Source organism: Vombatus ursinus, unplaced genomic scaffold, assembly GCF_900497805.2.
Source record: "Vombatus ursinus unplaced genomic scaffold, bare-nosed wombat genome assembly UNPS02014786.1, whole genome shotgun sequence".
NCBI classification, from domain to species: domain Eukaryota; kingdom Metazoa; phylum Chordata; class Mammalia; order Diprotodontia; family Vombatidae; genus Vombatus; species Vombatus ursinus.
In genome coordinates this window covers 53,087,125-53,105,478 of record NW_020954564.1, presented here as the reverse complement: position 1 = coordinate 53,105,478, position 18,354 = coordinate 53,087,125, and the positions used below count along the sequence as shown (strand labels likewise).

The following is an 18,354-nucleotide window of genomic DNA, read 5'->3' as shown; positions in this document are numbered from 1 at the left end:
ACCCACTTCCTCCTGATAGAGCCCATTCCATTTCTTGGAGAACTTCTAACTAGTAGGATGGGTACCTGGGGTACCCCCTCTCACACTTGGGGCCCCCAGGATACTGACCCCAGGTTCAAGGTGCTCTGTGAGTCCTCATGATCCCCTAACTCCAGATGTTTGTTTTTCTTTTCTCGTTAGTCAGGGGACACAGTAAAGCAAAAACAATTAAGTAGCATAAGAGTAAAAGTAGTAATGGAATATTCTCCACCATAAGCCTGGAGAATACATTCCCACAAACACACTTACCTTTGGTGGATAGAGTGGGTACACATAGGTATCACATATGAAGGCACACAGGTAGACAATGCATGTGGTCATTGCACACATCTAGAGGGGACACTCATGCCTCCAGGAATACAAGACCACTATTCTATTCCAGTGATATAGCTAGCATTCAAGACTCAAAAAGCACTTCACAAATATTATCACATTTTCTCTCCAAAACAACTCTGGAAGATAGGCGCTATTATTGTCCCCATTTTCCCATACCCCAGGATGAGAAAACGGAGGCAGACAAAAGTGGTAACTTGCCCTGGGTCATAAAGCTAGTAAGTGTCTGAGAATGGATTTAGACTCAGTTCTTACTGACCATAGTTTTAGCGCTCTATCTACTGCACTGCCTAGTGCCATTCTCAGGAGAGCATTGGGAGTGGCATTGCTACCAAGGGCTTTTTTTTTCCCCATTGGTTTCTGCTGGCCTCATGATGACTACTGGGCTCATAGTCTTAGCTGGGCATTGCTACACTAGTCTTCAGTAGTTTCTTGGTGACATAGCTTCTGGCTGGTGTCTAGAAACTTCTGGGATTCATCTCTTCAGGCCCATCTCAACTATAGTCTGTTAGAATATTGTGGCCAGAAACTTTTCCCCATCAGGGCAGATGTCTAGTCATAATGATGTTCAAGGAGGACTGGCACCTCTGGTGTGAGGGCTTGCCGAGCCATTTTCAGGGCTGCTCACCCACTTCTGATGTCTACTTCTCAACCAACTCTCACCTGTGGGTGGCTCCAAGAAGCTGTAGCATGTGCAGCGGAGAGACCCCAGTAAAATTGTCTCAGCAGATGTTGAAGGTAAGTAGCAGGCCTCAGACCTGTGGGTGAATTAGGAGAATGTCTACCCCAAGGATGTGAAGACTTCCCATGGTGGAAGGGGCAGATGATTACAGTTTGTTCCAGTAGCCACAGAGGAGGCTAAAGCAGGTGCTATGGAGCATGTAGAGCTTGGTCACCCATCGAAGATGCCAAGGTCATCCCCTGCATCCCCAGCCGTTTCCCATTGTCCTGACTTTTGTCTTACCACTAGACTTCTATAACTCTGGAAGAGACAGTGAAGCTGATGACTTTACACAGCTCTGTCTCACTTAAATCCAATTCACTCACAAGTCAAAACATCATCCTGTGAACGTCATTGGTCCTCTTTGAAAATGAAAGACAAAACACTATATCAAGCTAACAAAAGCCAGGTGGAGTCCCCCTCAATTATGATTAAATCTTCTTTCTTAAGCTGAGTCCTTTGTCTTAGATGACTATGTAGCTCAGGGTTAAAAATTCCTGAGATCCTTCAAAAGTTTTGAGTCAGAACAAAAGGTGAGCAGAAGAGGCAACAGCTTCGTTTTCCACCCTGCAAACCCACCCCCCATTGTGCCTCATTGTGTGTTCTGGGGCCAAGCCAAACAAAGTCTAACCCTCCTTCCAGGTGGGTTATCTCCCCCACAGCATAGCCAAGCACAGAGCTAGGAACATGGTGAGGAGCAGAAAGAGGTTAGTAATCATTTGACTTGACATCTAAACTGCTTGTGTGAACCAAGCAGATCCAGGCAGATTGACTCAGAATGTCTTCCCTCCCACTCCCCCATCTCAAGCAGCACAAATGTAACCTGCCCCTCAAGGTCCAGCTTAACCTCCCCTATGAACCTCCCCTGGCTACCTCAGCCCACATCGATCTCTCCTCTCTCTTACTATCTACGACAAACAACCTGTTACCTGATACAGCACACTGCCTGGAGTTGAGTTCATTTTTACTGTGTGTGAATTTTGTCTCCCCTAACAGACTCTGAGCTCCCAAAGGTAAGAGCTCTGTCTTGTTTATCTCTATACATGCCTCGGATATAGTGCAATACTGGATATATAGCATGCACTTTGTGATTGGTTTGTATCCCCGGGGTTTTTTGTGATGATTGACCAATCAAGCATATATATTAAGTTCCAACTACATATCAAATACTATACTAAATGGTTTCTGTCTTCAAGAAGCTTACATTCTATAGGAGGAGAAAATGTTTATGTGTGTAACATGTATATACATGTATATGTATATACATGTGCGTATATAATTTTGTATATTTATTCGTATGTACATGTAAGAGTATATATACATATATATTCACAGATTTAGAGCTAGAAGTGACTTTGGAAGTCCAAACTTATTTTACAGAATAAACTAAGACAGGATTTAAGTGACATGCTCAGAGTCACACAGCTAGTAAGTGTCTGAGACCAGATCTGAACTCAGGTCTCATTCACTCCAAGTCCAGTTCTTTGTATAAAAAAGATGCTAGGTGATTTGGGCAGAAAGGGCGTGAATAACTAGGGGAAGTCAGTAAGGATGTAGAGGTCAAAGTGCTCAAGAAAACTTCTTTCTCCTCTGCCCAGAGGTTTCCATTGTTCTCATGTGCCCTTCCATAAGCTCCCATATTTCTGGCACCCTTAGTTCCTCCAGAATTCTAAGGTGGAGGAGAGTGACCTCAATTTCTTAGTTGAAGGAAGTGGAGAATCTGAACATAAACCCAGAGCTGGAGGAGACCTTAAGAGGTCATGTAGTCCAACCTCCACCTTTTACAAATAAGGAAACTGAAGCAGAGAGAAGTTAAGTATCCAGAGTCACAGAGCTGGTCATTGTCTGAGGTGGGTTTTGAACTCAGATCTTCCTATCTCCAGGTCCAATTCTTTAACCCACTGTTATTGGGGTCGCAGAGGTGAGATTGTAAGGCTTTTGCATTTCTGAGCAACAAAGTCATTTCTTTTTTTCCCCCTTCTTTATTAAATTTTTGGTAAGGCAATCGGAGTTAAGTGACTTGCCCATGACCACACAGTTAGTGAGTATCACGTCCGAAGTGGGATTTGAACTCAGGTCCTCCTGACTCCAGGGCGGGTACTCTATCCACTGCACCACCTAGCTGCCCCCCATTTGCCTGGATTTTCAAGGCAAATTAGCAGAAGGGCAAAAACTAGCACCAAGGTCTCTGAGCTCCTGGCTATTGGCTTTTTCCATCACCTCATGTGGGCTTCCCCTTAAATCTTCTTCTTGACCTGACGTTACATGTCCCCAAGGAGTCTCCCCAGTGAAAATGAAAATCGAAACAGTCCATGCCCTCAAAGAACTTACAATCCAGAGGATAAACAGGATCTATCCAGGTAAATAAATATAAAGTGAATACAAAGTGCTAACAATTAGAGGAGAGGGTCAGGAAAGTCCTTACATTGGAAATGTGTTTGAGCTGAGCCTTGAAGGTTACTAGGGATTCCAGGAGGCAGAGGTGAGGAGGGAGAGCATTCCCATCTTGTGGTCTATGAAAGGGCATGGAGAATAGAATGACGTGCTGGAGATGCTGCAACTAAGCCGGTAAGGAAACCTTGGGCAGCTAGGTGGCACCATAGTGCATCGAGTGCCAGGCCTGGAGTCAAGAAGAATCATCTTCCGAAGTTCAAATCCGGCCTCAGACATTTACTAGCGGTGCGACCTTGGGCAACTCACTTAATTCTCTTTGCCTCCATTATCTCATCTGTAAAATGAGTTGGAGAAGGAAATGGTAAACCACTCCAGTATCTTTGACAAGAAAGTCATCACAGAGATCATAAAGAGTCAGGCACTACTGAACATTAAGAAGGAATGGTTCAGCTTATGGTTGAGCTGGATCCTCCAAGTTCTGCTTGTGGGACTAGATTTGTCTCTGCGCTCTCTCCAGGCTGGCTATGTGTGGCCTTGGTCCCCCGATCCTCTGGCCTCCAGTCTTTTCTCTCAAGCTCTCGTATCCACAGGCTGGGCTGGACCTTCATTTCCCCTCCTGCAGACTGTGAGTGAGTGTACCGTCTTTGTCAAAGTCAGCTGGTGAAGGCTGCTTTATGCAAATGCTAAATGTGACAATGGAGAATAATTGAAAGGTGTTAAGTAGAAATTGCAAGTAACTGCTGACAGTGCCTGAAAGCTAATGATGCTAATTAAGGTATTCCCAGGGATGGGGCCAGGAAGAAGCCGGATCTGTGGCTTGGAGCTGGCTCCTGCTTGGGGTGTAGTTCTTAGGGAATGTAAATGAGGTGCAGGAAATGTCACTCTCTAATGAGGACGCCCAAACAGCTCCAACGAGACACCAGGGATAACTGTAAACTCAGCTGACAGACCAACTGCTGCATTCTGCCTGGGACTTGCCCAGATCTCCCTCTTCTGCATCCCCCGAGCACCCCCTCCCAAGCATTCTGGACTTCCCAGCTCCAGTCTGATGCTACTTCCCCTAGACGGGTGGAGAGGGTGGTATGACCTGCTGGTTACTTGGAGTGGCAGAAGCTGGACCTTGGGGCTTGGGCAGCCACAGCAGCATTGCTGGTTGAGGGCTGATGTAGAACCCTTGGGCTGGGAGAGGATGCCATTGCCCCAGACAATGATGAGGTAATTCTCCAGAGTAAACTTGAGCTGATGAAACCATATATTCCAGACTTGGAAAGACTTAAAACATTTTCAGCCACCGTAACTATAAGGCTACCTGCATTGCTGAGCTCCACAAGAGTGGGATACACACACGAGGCAGTCATAGCCACTTGGGTCAGCTCTGGGTGTGAAGGGTGGGTGAGATCTAAAGGACTGTAGGACAGAGATAACAGAAAAGGAAAAGAGATGTGGAAGGCTAGCGTGACCTGAGGGTGAGCTCTGAAGAGTGGAGCGATGTCTCTTCCAAAAGCGTTTTGAGAAGACCCTGATTTTACATACAAAGTCCAAGAGCAATGCGGAGCCTGGAAAGTCACTGTAGTCTAAAGGCTGTTGGGGGCCTGAGGGACAGTGTTGCCTAACAGCTGGCAGAACCTGAAAGATATCGGGGCCTGAAGGATAGTGATGTATTAATGTAGGAAAAAGTCATTTGCTCCCTTACTGTTGATTCCACATCACCCTGTCCCTTCCTCTTCAGAGGGTCATCCTGGGATATTTTTCTTCTTCTTTACTTTCCTTTTGTATTCCTTTCTTTCTCTCTCCTTTCCCTTTTCTCCCTTTCCTATCCCTCTTCTCCCTTTCCTTCTATCATGTCCAGACAGCTTTCTGCTTTCTCACCCTACCCAATCCCAGAGCATCTCTGAGCGGCTTCCACCTCCAGTCTTGTTCCACAGCTTCCCTTAGCCCCCAACCTGGCCTGAGAGCAGTGCTGCCTAGCACCCCCAAACTGCTACTGCACCTGACCAGAGCCAGGTCACCAGGACAGCATCTTGGAATATGCCTATTCCCAGGATTAGTGTCAATGTCCTTCCCTGGCAAGAAGGTAACGTCTCAGAGAGGCATATTAACCCTTTCCAAGTGGGACGGTGAGTATGGGTAGGTTTTCTCAAGTGACACTTGAGATGAGCAGACCAGGCTCAGGAAATAGGGTACCACACTAATGAATTAATTAACCAGTGATGGAAGGCAGGAAAGAAGCTCAAGTTCTGAACTGTAGGAGTATATAAATGCAATATTGCTCTGAACTTCTGGAAAACTATAAAACAATCTTTTTGACTAGAATACTCACCCCCTACTTCAGGGGATTATCCCTTTCTCAATTACAACCTGATGTGATTGTTATTATACAATCTACTTTGTAAAGCCACATGGTTTATTAAGCATAGCAAATCCATAAGAACTTCAAGTGCAATCCTGTGTCACATAGATGCCCCAAACTTCCTCCAAGCTTTTACTCATCCCACATCCTCAAAAGTCTTGGGCAAGGCAAAAGCTCGTGTATCTGGGACTTGCCGTGGGTCCATTATTCAAGTCAGAAAGAAAGGTGGCAGGGCAGTGAAGCTCTGGAGGTGGGTGGTCTCCCAGCCTTCTCACCAACTGCTAAGGTTTCATGGCAGCAGCCAATCCAGCCCTACTCTGGCTCCATCCTTGTCACGTGACTCTAGTCCCTGCCACCCTAATGCAATGTGGAAAATCAGGAATCCCAGTCACTGGTCTTGGTCAAAGTATCTAGGGTCTTGGGATCATAGATCCAGAGCTGGAGGGCTCCCGTGAGGTCATCTAGTACAGATAAGGAAACTGGGGCCCAGAAGGATGAAGCAACTTGCTTCAGGTCACACAGGTATGAGTGTCAGAGCATCTGGGGGTACCATGGTGACCTCAGCAGCCAGTAGCAGTATCTGTATGGCCCCTGGCTACTGTCTGTTCCTCCCTCTGCTCCTGGCTGCCCCTTAAATGGTGGGCTAAAAAAGGAAGGGTTTGAATCTCAAGGACAGAGAGTAAGAAGAAAAATGAACAATCCAGTCCACCTATGTACCAGATTCTTCATGTCCTCAGACCTTTCACAAGGTCTCTGGATCATCTTGAGTCCATACTCATATCCCTTGATTCTCCATTCCTCCAGTCACAGCTTGTGACACATCTGGGTGGTGGAAAGATGGGAAAATGGCAACAGAGATAGAACTCCCAAAGGGAGGGGCAGTCCTCAGGAACCACATCACTCCTCACTCTCTTCAAATCATTATTTACCTCTGTACCCAGGGGGGGAAATAACAATAATTTAAATAGACAAGAGGGCAATGAATGGGCACTGGTTACATAGATTTTCAGGCCAACTTAATTTGGAATTAGCTATAATACATGACACAGCCAAAAATTCAATTCTAGACAATGCAGAAATTCAGACTGCTTCCCCCACCCTGCCTTCAGCAACTAATTTACCCTAGAACAAGTGGAACTCAGGTGCAGGAAGCAAGTGAGGGGGGTATGAAGTGTTCTTTTATTAAGATGGAGCCCCCATTCTGCCCACAAACCCAGGTATTCCCAATGCATGATGATTTTCTTTTTGAAATTCCAAGTCATCCCTGACTGGCTTCCCCTTTCTCTCATTTCATATACATCAAACAGCTATAGTGCACAGGATGATTTCCCTACTCCAGGTAAAAGTCATCTCTAAGGTCCTTCTGTTGGCCTTCTCTCCACCACCTCTACCCCAGCATGGAAAAAGCAGGGCCTTCCTCTGCATCCGTAAAATCCAAAAGGCATCAGACCCCTCAGCAGCCCCCCTCCCTGTTGATAAATAGGAAACATTTAAATAACACACGGTGAAGAAAAACAGCAATAGATGAAAACTATAGAACATGAAATACACTTTGGCAGCCCCGATAACTCATGTCGTATTTATTATCATTGGCACACACTCATCTCCTCCTGCTTGTGAGTCTGTTTCACTATTAATGTAGTCTGTCCAAAAAGAGAAAATGGCTGTTTATTTCTTAATGTGTAGGTGGGGGGGAGGGAGGATAAAGGATTCCCTTATGGATTTTTAACGAGTTATGTTGAGAAGACCCAGTAAACTGTGGGGAAAGAAAATGAAGATGATCCAGGGAGTGCCTATGAGGGCACACTGCTGCCATTAGATCATGCTGCTGCTGCTTTTGGATATCTCACCTTTCCACAGTCACATAGGCCCAGCTTGCTGTAACATCCTCCAACAACTTCCTGGTGAAGAGGATCTAAGTCCACATAAGCCCTAGAGTTCATCCTCCAGGGAGCTTTCCATGGTACCACTCCAAGAGAAACAGTCACTCTCTTCTAAGGGCACTTAGATGTGTTAATTTTCTTCATAAAATGTGGCACCTAGAACTTAACACATTAACCTAGATGTGGTCTAACCAGAGCTGAAAATATCATCTCCCTGCGAACGATTCCCAAATCTACATATCCAGCCTTCATCTCTCTCCAGTCACGTCATCAAATGCCTGCATGTACCACAGGCATCTCAATAAGTCCAAAGTCCATAAAATTCATCTGTCCTTCTGCCTTCCCTAATTCCATTATAAGCACCACCATCCTTACAGTCACCCTCAATTTTGCACTATCACTTTCCCCTATTCCATTAAGTCGTCAGGTCTTGTCAATTCTGTCTCCATAAAATCGCTCACATCTGTTCCTTCCTCTCCATTCAAACAGCAACCACCCTAATTCAGTACCTCACCACCTCTTTCTTTCTTTCTTTCTTTTGGCTAGGCAATGGGGTTAAGTGACTTGCCCAGGGTCACACAGCTAATAAGTGTTATGTGTCCAAGGCCAGATTTGAACTCAGGTCCTCCTGAATCCAGGGCCGGTGCTCTATCCACTGTGCCACCTAGCTGCCCCTCTCATCACCTCTTTCTTAGACTATTATAAGAGCCCACTAAATGGTCTCCTTGTTTCCAGTCTCTCCCTTCTCCAATCCACCTTCCATTCAGTTGACAAACAGATATTCCTAAAGCATAGATCTAACCATGTCATTCACCTGTACAAGAAACTTCACTAGTTCCCTATTGCCTTTAGGTCAAAATACAAACTCCTCTTTTGGGCAGTTAAAGTCTTTCACAATCTGCATCCATCCTATTTTTTCTGAACTAATTTCACCCTACTCCCCCTCATGCATTTGAAATTCCAGCCAAACTGGCCTATTTCTTGTTTCCCCATAACAAGACATTCCATCACCCACCTTCATGCCTTTGCATGGGCTATCTCCATGCCAGGAATCCCCTTCCTCCTCACCTCTACCTCATGGAATCCTTACCTGGCTCAACTCAAATGCCTCCTCTTACAAGGAGCCTTTCCTGATCTCCCAAGCTGTTCATATTCTTCCCCTGCAAATTATTTCATATCTATTTTGAAGATCTTTTGTATTAACTTCTCTGTGCTCATGTTGTTTTCCCTCAGTTGAATATAAGTTCATTTTTGTCTTTTTATCTCCAGTACCTAGCGCAGTTCCTAGAACACAATAGATACTTAATAAATGCTTGTTGATTGACTTGGATTGGAGATCACTATGCCTTTTATAATTCAGCCCATTCTTTTTTTGGCTGCCATATCACTATTAACTTTTGCTGAGTTTGCAGTCTCTAAACCACCCCAATATTTTATACATAGATTTTTTTTTGGTGTGGCCATACCTCCACCCATGTGCAGCTGATTTTTTTAAACCCAAGATTTATCTCTATGTTCTCAACAATGTTCTTATGCAGTGGAAGTTTGAATGTTTGGTGAATGACTGAAACAATTATTTTAAATAATGCTCTAAGTTTATTTCTTGGCCAGTTGAATAGGATTTCCAACACCACCAATCAGTAGATATTTAGTGGGCCCCAGGCTAAGTGCATGGGGACCACAGGAGTAATTACAGTTGTTCCTTAGAGTTTTCCCTTGAAAACTTAAGGAGTAGTTAGGGAAACAAGATAGAGGCACACAAAGCAATAAAAGATGGCTCCCTGAAGGTGGTAGGACCTGAACCCAGTCCAAAAAAGAAGCATAGCATTTGAAAAGGCAGAGAGCAGCAGACAGGTTGTGCAGTGGATAGAGCACTGGTTCAGGAGTCAGGAGGACTGAGTTCAAATCTGGCCTCAGATACTTACTAGCTGTGTGGCCCTGGACAAGTCACTTAACCCCAGTTGCCTCAAAAAAGGAAAGGAAAGAAAGAAAGAAAGAAAAGGATTAGAGGATAGGGGAATCTCATCCTTACACAAAGGATGCCTATAGACATGTCAGCCTCCCTGCTTTTTCCCATTCTTCACACAAGTTTCAATCATACATGTTTTCATTCCTTGGGTAGCTATGGATCCTGACCCTGAGGTCAGTAGGGGGAAAGGATTCTGTGTCCTTAGTTCAGACCTGACAGGCTCTAGAAAGATGGTAGATCACCCAATATGTACCTGACAATGTGACCCTTTAATGAGCTGGGGCAGAGATATTTACAATCTCTTAAACCAAGTTTAGGGCTGGGCCCACTGTAGGGTTTGGATATTAGTAACCCTCTTCCCTGTGTCATATCGAGGAGATTGAGGACATTCTGCTATGGCTCACTCATGCAAAACATGTATGAGGCCTACTAGGATGAGAGAAACGGTGATGTGGTAATAAATGGTGGTAGTGATAAAGAGAGGGACAGCTAGGTACCACAGTGGATAGAGTGCCAAGCCTGGAGTCAGGAACACCTCAGTTCAAATCTGGTCTCAGACACTTACTGGCTGTGTGACCCTGTTTTGCCTCAGTTTGTTCATCTGTAAAATGAACTGGAGAAGGAGATGTATCTTTGCCAAGAAAACCCTAAATGGTGTCATGAAGAGTCGAATACAACTGAAATGATGAACAGCAACAACAAAAGTGATAAATAGAGATGGTGCTGGTGACTGGCTATAGGGAAGGTAGTGGTGCTGATTTTGATGATGGTGATAACGATAATAGTAGTCATAGTTATGTGACCCCAGTGATGATATCTGGTGGTGATGGTGGTGTTAGTAAGAATAGTGATAGTGATGATAGCTGGTGGTGGTAGATAGCTAACCACGATGACAGTAATAATGATAATGGTAGTCATAGTGGTGGTAGGGATCATGGGGATGATGATAGCAACAGTGATAAGGGAGATGATTTGATAGTCATAGTGATAATGGTAGTAGTTATTATGATGATGTAGATAGGGATAATGGTGTTGATTCTTTTGTTTTTGGAGACTGGGCCTCCCTATCTAGACAGAGCCAGAAGCAGAACAGCCACTCATTGGCCCAATCCAATGCTTATTGGTGTGGAGGCCTTCACCTGCTCCATTTTGCTGGCATGGGCCATTTTTCCCTTCCTTGGGGAGCCTGGTGGCTCTCCACTACCAGGAGCTCAGTGGCAGTGATATTGATGATGGTGATAGTCTTGATTAATGTTTTTGGACTTTTGTCCAAGGATCATTTCTTTTTTTCCCCATGTTTCTCTCTGGAGTCCTGACATACATACCACTACAACTACTATATAACCATCCAATCTCTACCCCCTACCTCCAGGGCAATCCACACTGTGGATCCTGAGAGCAATTTATTCCCCAAAACCAGGCAATCATTGTATATACCCAGCACAATTGGCTTGACCCCAGGATACACATTGATTACAACTTTTATCTCTCAGGGGATCTGGGTATTGTAGCATTTATCCAAATTACTCACAGGAAAGCAGCTTCCTCTGGGGGAAAGATCTTGGAATATTGGACATGCTGCTAAGACTTGTCTCTAATCAAAGACAGATATAGTGCCTTCTGACCTGCTTTAATCCAGCCCTATTTAGTTTCATTTGGTTTCTGTATATGAGAAGGCTCACAGTTCCTAAGCTGACTTGCCTTTTGTCCAATGAACTTTCATTTTGCAACAAAGTATATCACTGAGGCTCAAGGAAATGAGGTTCAAGAAGTTGGTAAGGCTCCAGATAAATTCCTTAGGAGGTTTTTCCCCAAGGAAAGAGTTTTATTTCTCTCTCTCTCTCTCTCTTTTTTTTTTGGCTAGCCAGTTGGGGTTAAGTGACTTGCCCAAGGTCACACAGCTAGTAAGTGGTCAGGTCCGCCTGACTCCAAGGCCGGAGCTCTATCCACTGCGCCACCTAGCTGCCCATAGAGTTTTCTTTCTCAAAGGAGTGGGTGTGACTATGACCCTTCTGCAAACCATTATGACCTAGCTGAGCTACCACAGAAAAATTAACTTCACCTCCTAGAAATAATAAGGAATGTCACCCTGATATCTTAAGTGAACAAGTAGTGTGATCCTGATATCCTAAGTGGTAAAGTTTTCATGTCCTCTATACTCCAAATGTTTCAAATATGTCCTTTTCTACCTGCTCTTCCCCAAAATGCTATCACCAGAAGAAGCAGGGACGGTTGCTCTGTAAATAAGTGAGATAGAGAGAGGTAAAGGGTCTCGCTTGAGTTTGCACAACAAATCACAGATGAAACCCAAATGAAAAATTTAGATCTCTTGCCTGTCAGCCAATGACTTGCTTTCTTCCATAACCTATCTCTCCATTCCTCCAATTCTTTCTGATCCTGCCAAAGCACCCACCTTGGAAGCTTCCTTTGATCGGCTCTCCAAGGCTTTGGTCTTCTCAGAAGAGAGATTTCTAAGTCAGAACCACCCATCCGATGCCTTTCTTCACTGTATTTAAGCAGCACAGACTGGGACAGGGACATCACAGACAGAGTATACATTTATTTCACTTCACTTCCCTTTGCTCACTCCCCATCCTAGCCAAATTGACCTGTTAGTGGTTTCTAGTATCTAACATTCCATGTGCAAATGATCCCCCAGGTCCGTAATGAACTCCCTCTTATCTCTGCCTTCTAGAATCCCTAATTCCCTTCAGATTGCACAGATCAGGTTTCATCTCCTAATCTCTCCAATTATAAGTGTTCTCTCCCTTTTGAAATTGTTTTGCATGTTTTGCATTTACTCAGATGAGTACATTTCATCTCCCTCATAAAATGTAAGTTCCTTATGGACTGTTTCTTTTTTTCTCTTTACATCTCCAGGTTCTAGCTTGGTATCTTGTATATAACAAGTACCTAATAGATGTCTGGTGAGTTAAATTGAGGTGACATTTGTCTGATTAATGAGAAGCTAGGGAGAGAGGTTACTCAAAAGTGACAAAGTTGGGTCATTTGGAAGTTAAGTTTCAGTTTTCCACTAAAAAAGTAGGTTTCTCAGCCCCACTTCTGGCCCAATTTGGTATAACTAGTTTGTTCTGGGATGAATATGTAAATATGCAAATTGTCATCTCTACATGTTGACAAAATTGACAGCCAAAGCAAATCTCTGGATCTGTGACACTGCTGAGGAGAAATGATTTAACAACTGCAGTCTTCAGAAGGAAATATGATGGAGTGAGCCCATGACTATAGTCACAATCAGAGCTGTAAAACAAGGGCTTTAGCTAAAGGGATCTGTAATTATGCTGTTACCAGAAGAAACACCACAGGCATGGGAGTTATTATGTATGAGAAGCTCACAATAGCAAGCTAGTTATGGATGATAACAATGGTGAAGGGGGTGATGATATAGACAGGGATATTGATGGTGATAATGGAGATGGTAATATGATGGTGTTGACGATGCTGCTACGATTGATGGTAATGACAATGGTGATGCCAAAAATAGTGATGGCGATATTCATGATGCTGGTGATGGTAGAGGGTACATTTGCCATATTCTGAGATTGAGAAATTATTCCTATATAGAACCAAGTCAGGATATCTGATTTTTGCATATGAATACCCACCTCTCAGATTGCAATGTGGTGTCATGGGAAAACAACAACAACCACACTGGATTTGGAGCTGGAAGACCTGAGTTTGAAGTCCAGTTCTATCACTTACTTCCTGTGTTATCTTGATAAAGTCAGTTTCCCATGCTGGGCCTTAATTTCCCCATTTGTAATATAAGAGAATTGAACCAGATGATCTCAAAGGCTCCTTCTAGCTCTATATCCTAGGCTGCTATAATCCTTCAGGTTCTTCCTCCTCTTCTCTCTAATGTGGCAGCATCCCTTTGTCCTTGTCCTCTTGAGTCCCCCTCCAAAAGCCGACCAGGTATGATATGTGGGAGATGCCCCTGCACTTCAGTTTTAGTTCCACTAGACTCTAACATGGAGTCCTGGTATAAAAAGCAATCTCTTGTGTCCAGAGCACCAAAGGGGAACCGCATCAGGGAGCGAGGAGAATGGCTCTGAAACCCAGCAGGTATTTAGTCCTTCCCTCCCTCAATCAATAAGCTTTTACTGGGGGCCTATTGTACTAAAGGCACCTGTGGGGAGACAGACAGTTCCTGCTCTCATGGAACTCCTGGCTTGGTTGGAAAAGCAAGTCATTTGTGCTTACATGGAAAGGTAAACATAATAAAGGGTGAAGGTCAGAGGAGGAAGAAATGATTATGCATTGAAGTAGTTAGGGAGGGGGTCAGACTTGAGTTGGACCTTAAAGCATGCCTAGAGTTTGGATAGGCAGAGAAGAGGAGGTGGAGAGGGTATGCCCAGTAGGGTAAAGGGTAAAGAGCAAAACTGGAAATTCTAATAAACCCAATGGGGGGTGGGGTGGGAGGTGCAGGTGCAAGTGAGTCAACAAGGAGGGGCTGGTCCAGATGAGCAGGAAAAAAGAACTGGGGAGGTGAGGTGGGACTGAAGGGAAAAGAAGCTGCTTTTAGTGGAACTGTTATATCCAATCATCGGTGCAGAAGCTTTGGGGTCCCTAAGCACAGGAGAATAGTTTGCATTATAGGATTGGGATTGGGAAAGTATGAAAACGATTTGAGCTTTTATGTTCCTTTGAGGCGATGTCAGTAATCATGTAAGATATAAATGGCTTGAGTCATGTAAATATAAAAATCGCTCACGTGACATCAAGAGTTATGATCAGATCTGATCCCATCCCTTAATAAATAATAGTAATAGCTTAGATATCTACAGTGCTCTAGCTTTTACAAAACACTTCCCCTCACAACAACCCCGGAAAGGAGAGAATATAGGTATTATTACCCCATTTTACAGGTGAGTAAACTGAGGCTCAGAGAACTCACTTCGGGGAGTTGTATAGCTAGTAATTGTCAGAGCTGGGGCTCAGACTCTGGTACTCGTGGTCTTCCATTTTGCCATATGCCATCTGTTATTTGATGTAAATAGCCACTTAGATCCCTCTTGATTATGGGCCTAGATTTTCTTCTCTTTGGAAGCAGTAGAGACTCTGGGGGTATGCCTGACAGCTTTACCTAGGCATGGGGAGACCTGTGGCTTGTTCCTCCCTATATACCTGGCTTGGACCCAGGCCCCCTGTCACTACAGCCATTTATAAGCAGACTTTCCCTGGGGCTAGTCTTGAACGTGGGCAGAGATGAAGCCTGTTTGCTTGTGGCCAAAGGCTCATGCACACTCGTGTACACACAAAGTCTATTTAGGTAAGGATGGCCTGATAACCATGTTCTTTTCTTTGTTCTCTTTTCAGGAGTAAAGTATAATGCCCAGCGCTACCGAAATGTAAGTTTTGCAGTTGCCAAGGGAAAGCAGCTAGGGCCTTTCTAAGCCATGAATTTCTCCTTTCCTCATCCACAGCTGCTCTGAGTCGCGCTAATAGAGGTTGTCAATCTTGGGTGGGTGGGAAACCCCAAGAAAAGGCAGTAGGTAAGAACTGGTGGGATCCTGGTGAGACTACTCCACCTAGTGGCTCCCTAGATAATTACAGTCACCAGCAGAGCCTACTCTAATACAGGCACTCACAGGGTCCTGGGCAGGGTGTCAGGGCCCATGGGGCCTCAGGTGGAGGTTCCCCTCAACCAGCCCACTTCCCCACATAAAAATTCAGCTCATTGTCTTCCCCCATTAACTTATAAGCTTATTAGCATCAGAGACAAGAAACAAGCTGTTACTCCAAGTCCTAGCATTAATAATCAAGATAAATATACAGAACTGTCATTTTCCTTTAGATGCTTCAGTTTCCCCATATGTAAAAGAAAGTTACCATTTCTCCCTGATCCCAAAAGGAGACAGAGACCTGAGGAAGAAGGGCAATTTGGCTTAGTGGGAAAGAGCATCAGTTTCATTCAGAAGACCTAGATTCAAATCCCAACTCTGCTTCTGAGTTCAGATGCTAGGTACATATTTGAACTTGGGTAGGTCACTTCAATCAATCAAGCAGCCAGCTAGCACTTATTGGGGGCCAAGTGCTAGAGGTATAGAAAAAGGCAAAAACACAGTCGCTGCCCCTCAAGAGGCTTACATTCAAATGAAGGAAGCAACATGCAAAAAATTGTACATACAAGATAGATGCAGAGTAAATGGAAAGGTATTCTGAGAGGAAAGGCAATAAGGGGTGGGTGGGGCAGGAAGGGGCAGAGTTACCAAGAAAGATCTCCTGCTGGACATGAGATTTGAGCTGAGTCCTGAAGGAAGGCAGGGAGGCCAGGAGGTAAGAAAAGTAAGTATTCTAGGCATGGGGGACTACCACTAAGATGGCATGGATTTTGGAGATGGAGTGGAGTGATGCATTTGATAGGCAGTTGGGTGGCACAGTGGATAGAGCACTGGACTTGGAGTCAGGAAGTCATGAGTTCAAAGCCATTCTCAGACATTTACTAGATGTGTGACCCTGGGCATGTCATTCTGCCTACCTTACTTTCCTCCTCAGTAAAAGGAAGTAATATTAGCACCTATTTCCCAGGATGCTTGTTAGGACAAAATGAAATAATATTTATAAAGTGCTTTAAATGTATATAGTGTGTGTATATAGCATATAAGTATTAATTTATAAGTAATTAATAAATGCTAGCTATTATTATTTTTATTTTTATGAAGAGCAAAACCAGTGTGGCTAGAGTATATGAAGGTGACTAAAGTTTATGTAAGAATACTAGAAAGCAAGGAAAGAGGCAGGTTCATCTATAAAATGAGCAGGTTGGGCTAGATAATCTCCAAGTATGTTATCAATTTAATATCCATGATCCTATAATTAATAATTCCCATTCTGCTTTAAGCTTTCCAAAACTTCCCTCCCAACCATTTCATGAAATAGGTAGTACATGTGTCAGTATCTTCTTTGGCAGAGGAAACAGACTCATCCAGAGTCGCACAGCTGGTAAGAATCAGGCCCTCGAACCCAAGCCCCCATCCTTCAGTCTAGCACTCTTTACCCTAGATACATGTGTCATGGGCTGAGGGCGCCATGATGTTCTGTGATATCTCTCTGTGAAGTCTTCCTGACTCCCAAGTCTAGCCACTCTCTTTACTCTATAAGGCTAATTAGGGTAAAGTAATGAACATGAGGCTTTTGTGGCTTCTCATCTTAGCAGGCAGGATGGTCCCTGTGGGGTGCTTTGTCATTGGTCACTAAGGCCCAGTGGCCCTTTTAACCCCTTTTTTCTCTTCCTCCTCCCCCCAGGACTGTCCACCAGGTGGCAGCCAGGATGGGAGAGTGATGGGTCACAAAGCAGGAGCCTTGGCAAAGGTCACTCCCCAGGGCTCCCCAGGCCCAGGGGCACGGAGCCAGGAGCAGCAGCTGAATGGCCTGGTGGTTCTGGTGAGAGAGCAGGCGAAGCCTGGGCCAGAGGGTGGCCACATCCAGCCCCGGCAGCGCCGGAGGAGGCTTCTCATCAAGAAGACGCCAATCGTCATTGCCCTGAACAGCTCCACTGTCACGCTGGCTCAGCTGGGCCCCCAGGATGCTGGAGCCCCTGTGGGTCACTGGCACCGTCTCTACCAGGTGCAGCGTGAGCGGAAGAAGATCATGAGGGACACCTGCGCCAAATACAAGAGCAACAGTCGCAGGGTCATCACGCCCTACCACGTGTCCCGCATCTTCGTGGAGGACAAGTACCGGGTCCTGTACTGTGAGGTACCAAAGGCTGGCTGCTCCAACTGGAAGCGGGTCCTCATGGTCCTCAGTGGGCTGGCCTCCTCCACCAGGGACATCCAGCACAACACTGTGCACTATGGCAACACCCTGAAGAGGCTGGACGGCTTTGACCGCCAGGGCATCTCTTACCGCCTCAACACCTACACCAAAATGCTGTTCGTTCGGGAGCCCTTTGAGAGGCTGGTCTCTGCTTTCCGGGACAAATTTGAGCACCCTAACAGCTACTATCATCCTGTTTTTGGCAAGGCCATTCTTGCCAGGTATCGTGTGAATGCCACACGGGAGGCTCTAAGGACAGGCTCGGGTGTGAGGTTCTCTGAGTTCATCCAGTACCTGCTGGATGTGCACCGGCCTGTGGGCATGGACATTCACTGGGACCATGTAAATAGGCTGTGCAGCCCTTGTCTCATTGACTATGATTTTGTGGGCAAGTTTGAGAGCATGGAGGAAGACGCCAACTTCTTCCTGCGCCTCATTGGTGCTCCCCGGAATCTGACCTTCCCCAGGTTCAAAGATAGGCACTCAAATGAGGAGAGGACAACCACAAGGATTGCCCACCACTACTTTGCCCAGTTGTCTCCCCTGCAGAGACAGCGCACCTATGACTTTTACTACATGGATTACTTGATGTTCAATTACTCCAAGCCTTTTGATGACCTATATTGACATCTGGGGTGGGAGGGCAAAGGGTGTGGGTGTTGGGTCAGCTTCAGGGGCAAGGTCTGGGTCTGATTCAGGGCCCAATCTGGAAGGACAGTGTTTCCTTTACTCTGGGAGCTGGCATTCCCAGAAACACTCCTTGTATTTCCTCAGTCTGGGAACTGGCATTCCCAGAAAACCTGCCCTTTCCCAGAAAGACATGTCCATCGAGACCATGGCCAAGACAGCAAGATTGTGGGGGCTCTGGCTCCCCGTAAGAAAT

The 18,354-nt window shown here is 45.1% G+C and overlaps 1 protein-coding gene across 1 annotated transcript in view; it reads left to right on the top strand.

The window, feature by feature from the left end:
• LOC114047189 (carbohydrate sulfotransferase 8-like) overlaps nucleotides 1–18,098 on the top strand; it is a 205,688-nt gene extending 187,590 nt beyond the window's left edge. Inside the window, exons 3-4 of the mRNA XM_027867996.1 lie at nucleotides 15,030–15,061; nucleotides 16,959–18,098. Coding sequence (XP_027723797.1) covers nucleotides 15,030–15,061; nucleotides 16,959–18,098 — 1,172 coding nt within the window. The remainder of the gene's footprint in view (nucleotides 1–15,029; nucleotides 15,062–16,958) is intronic.
• Nucleotides 18,099–18,354: the final 256 nt, after the last annotated feature.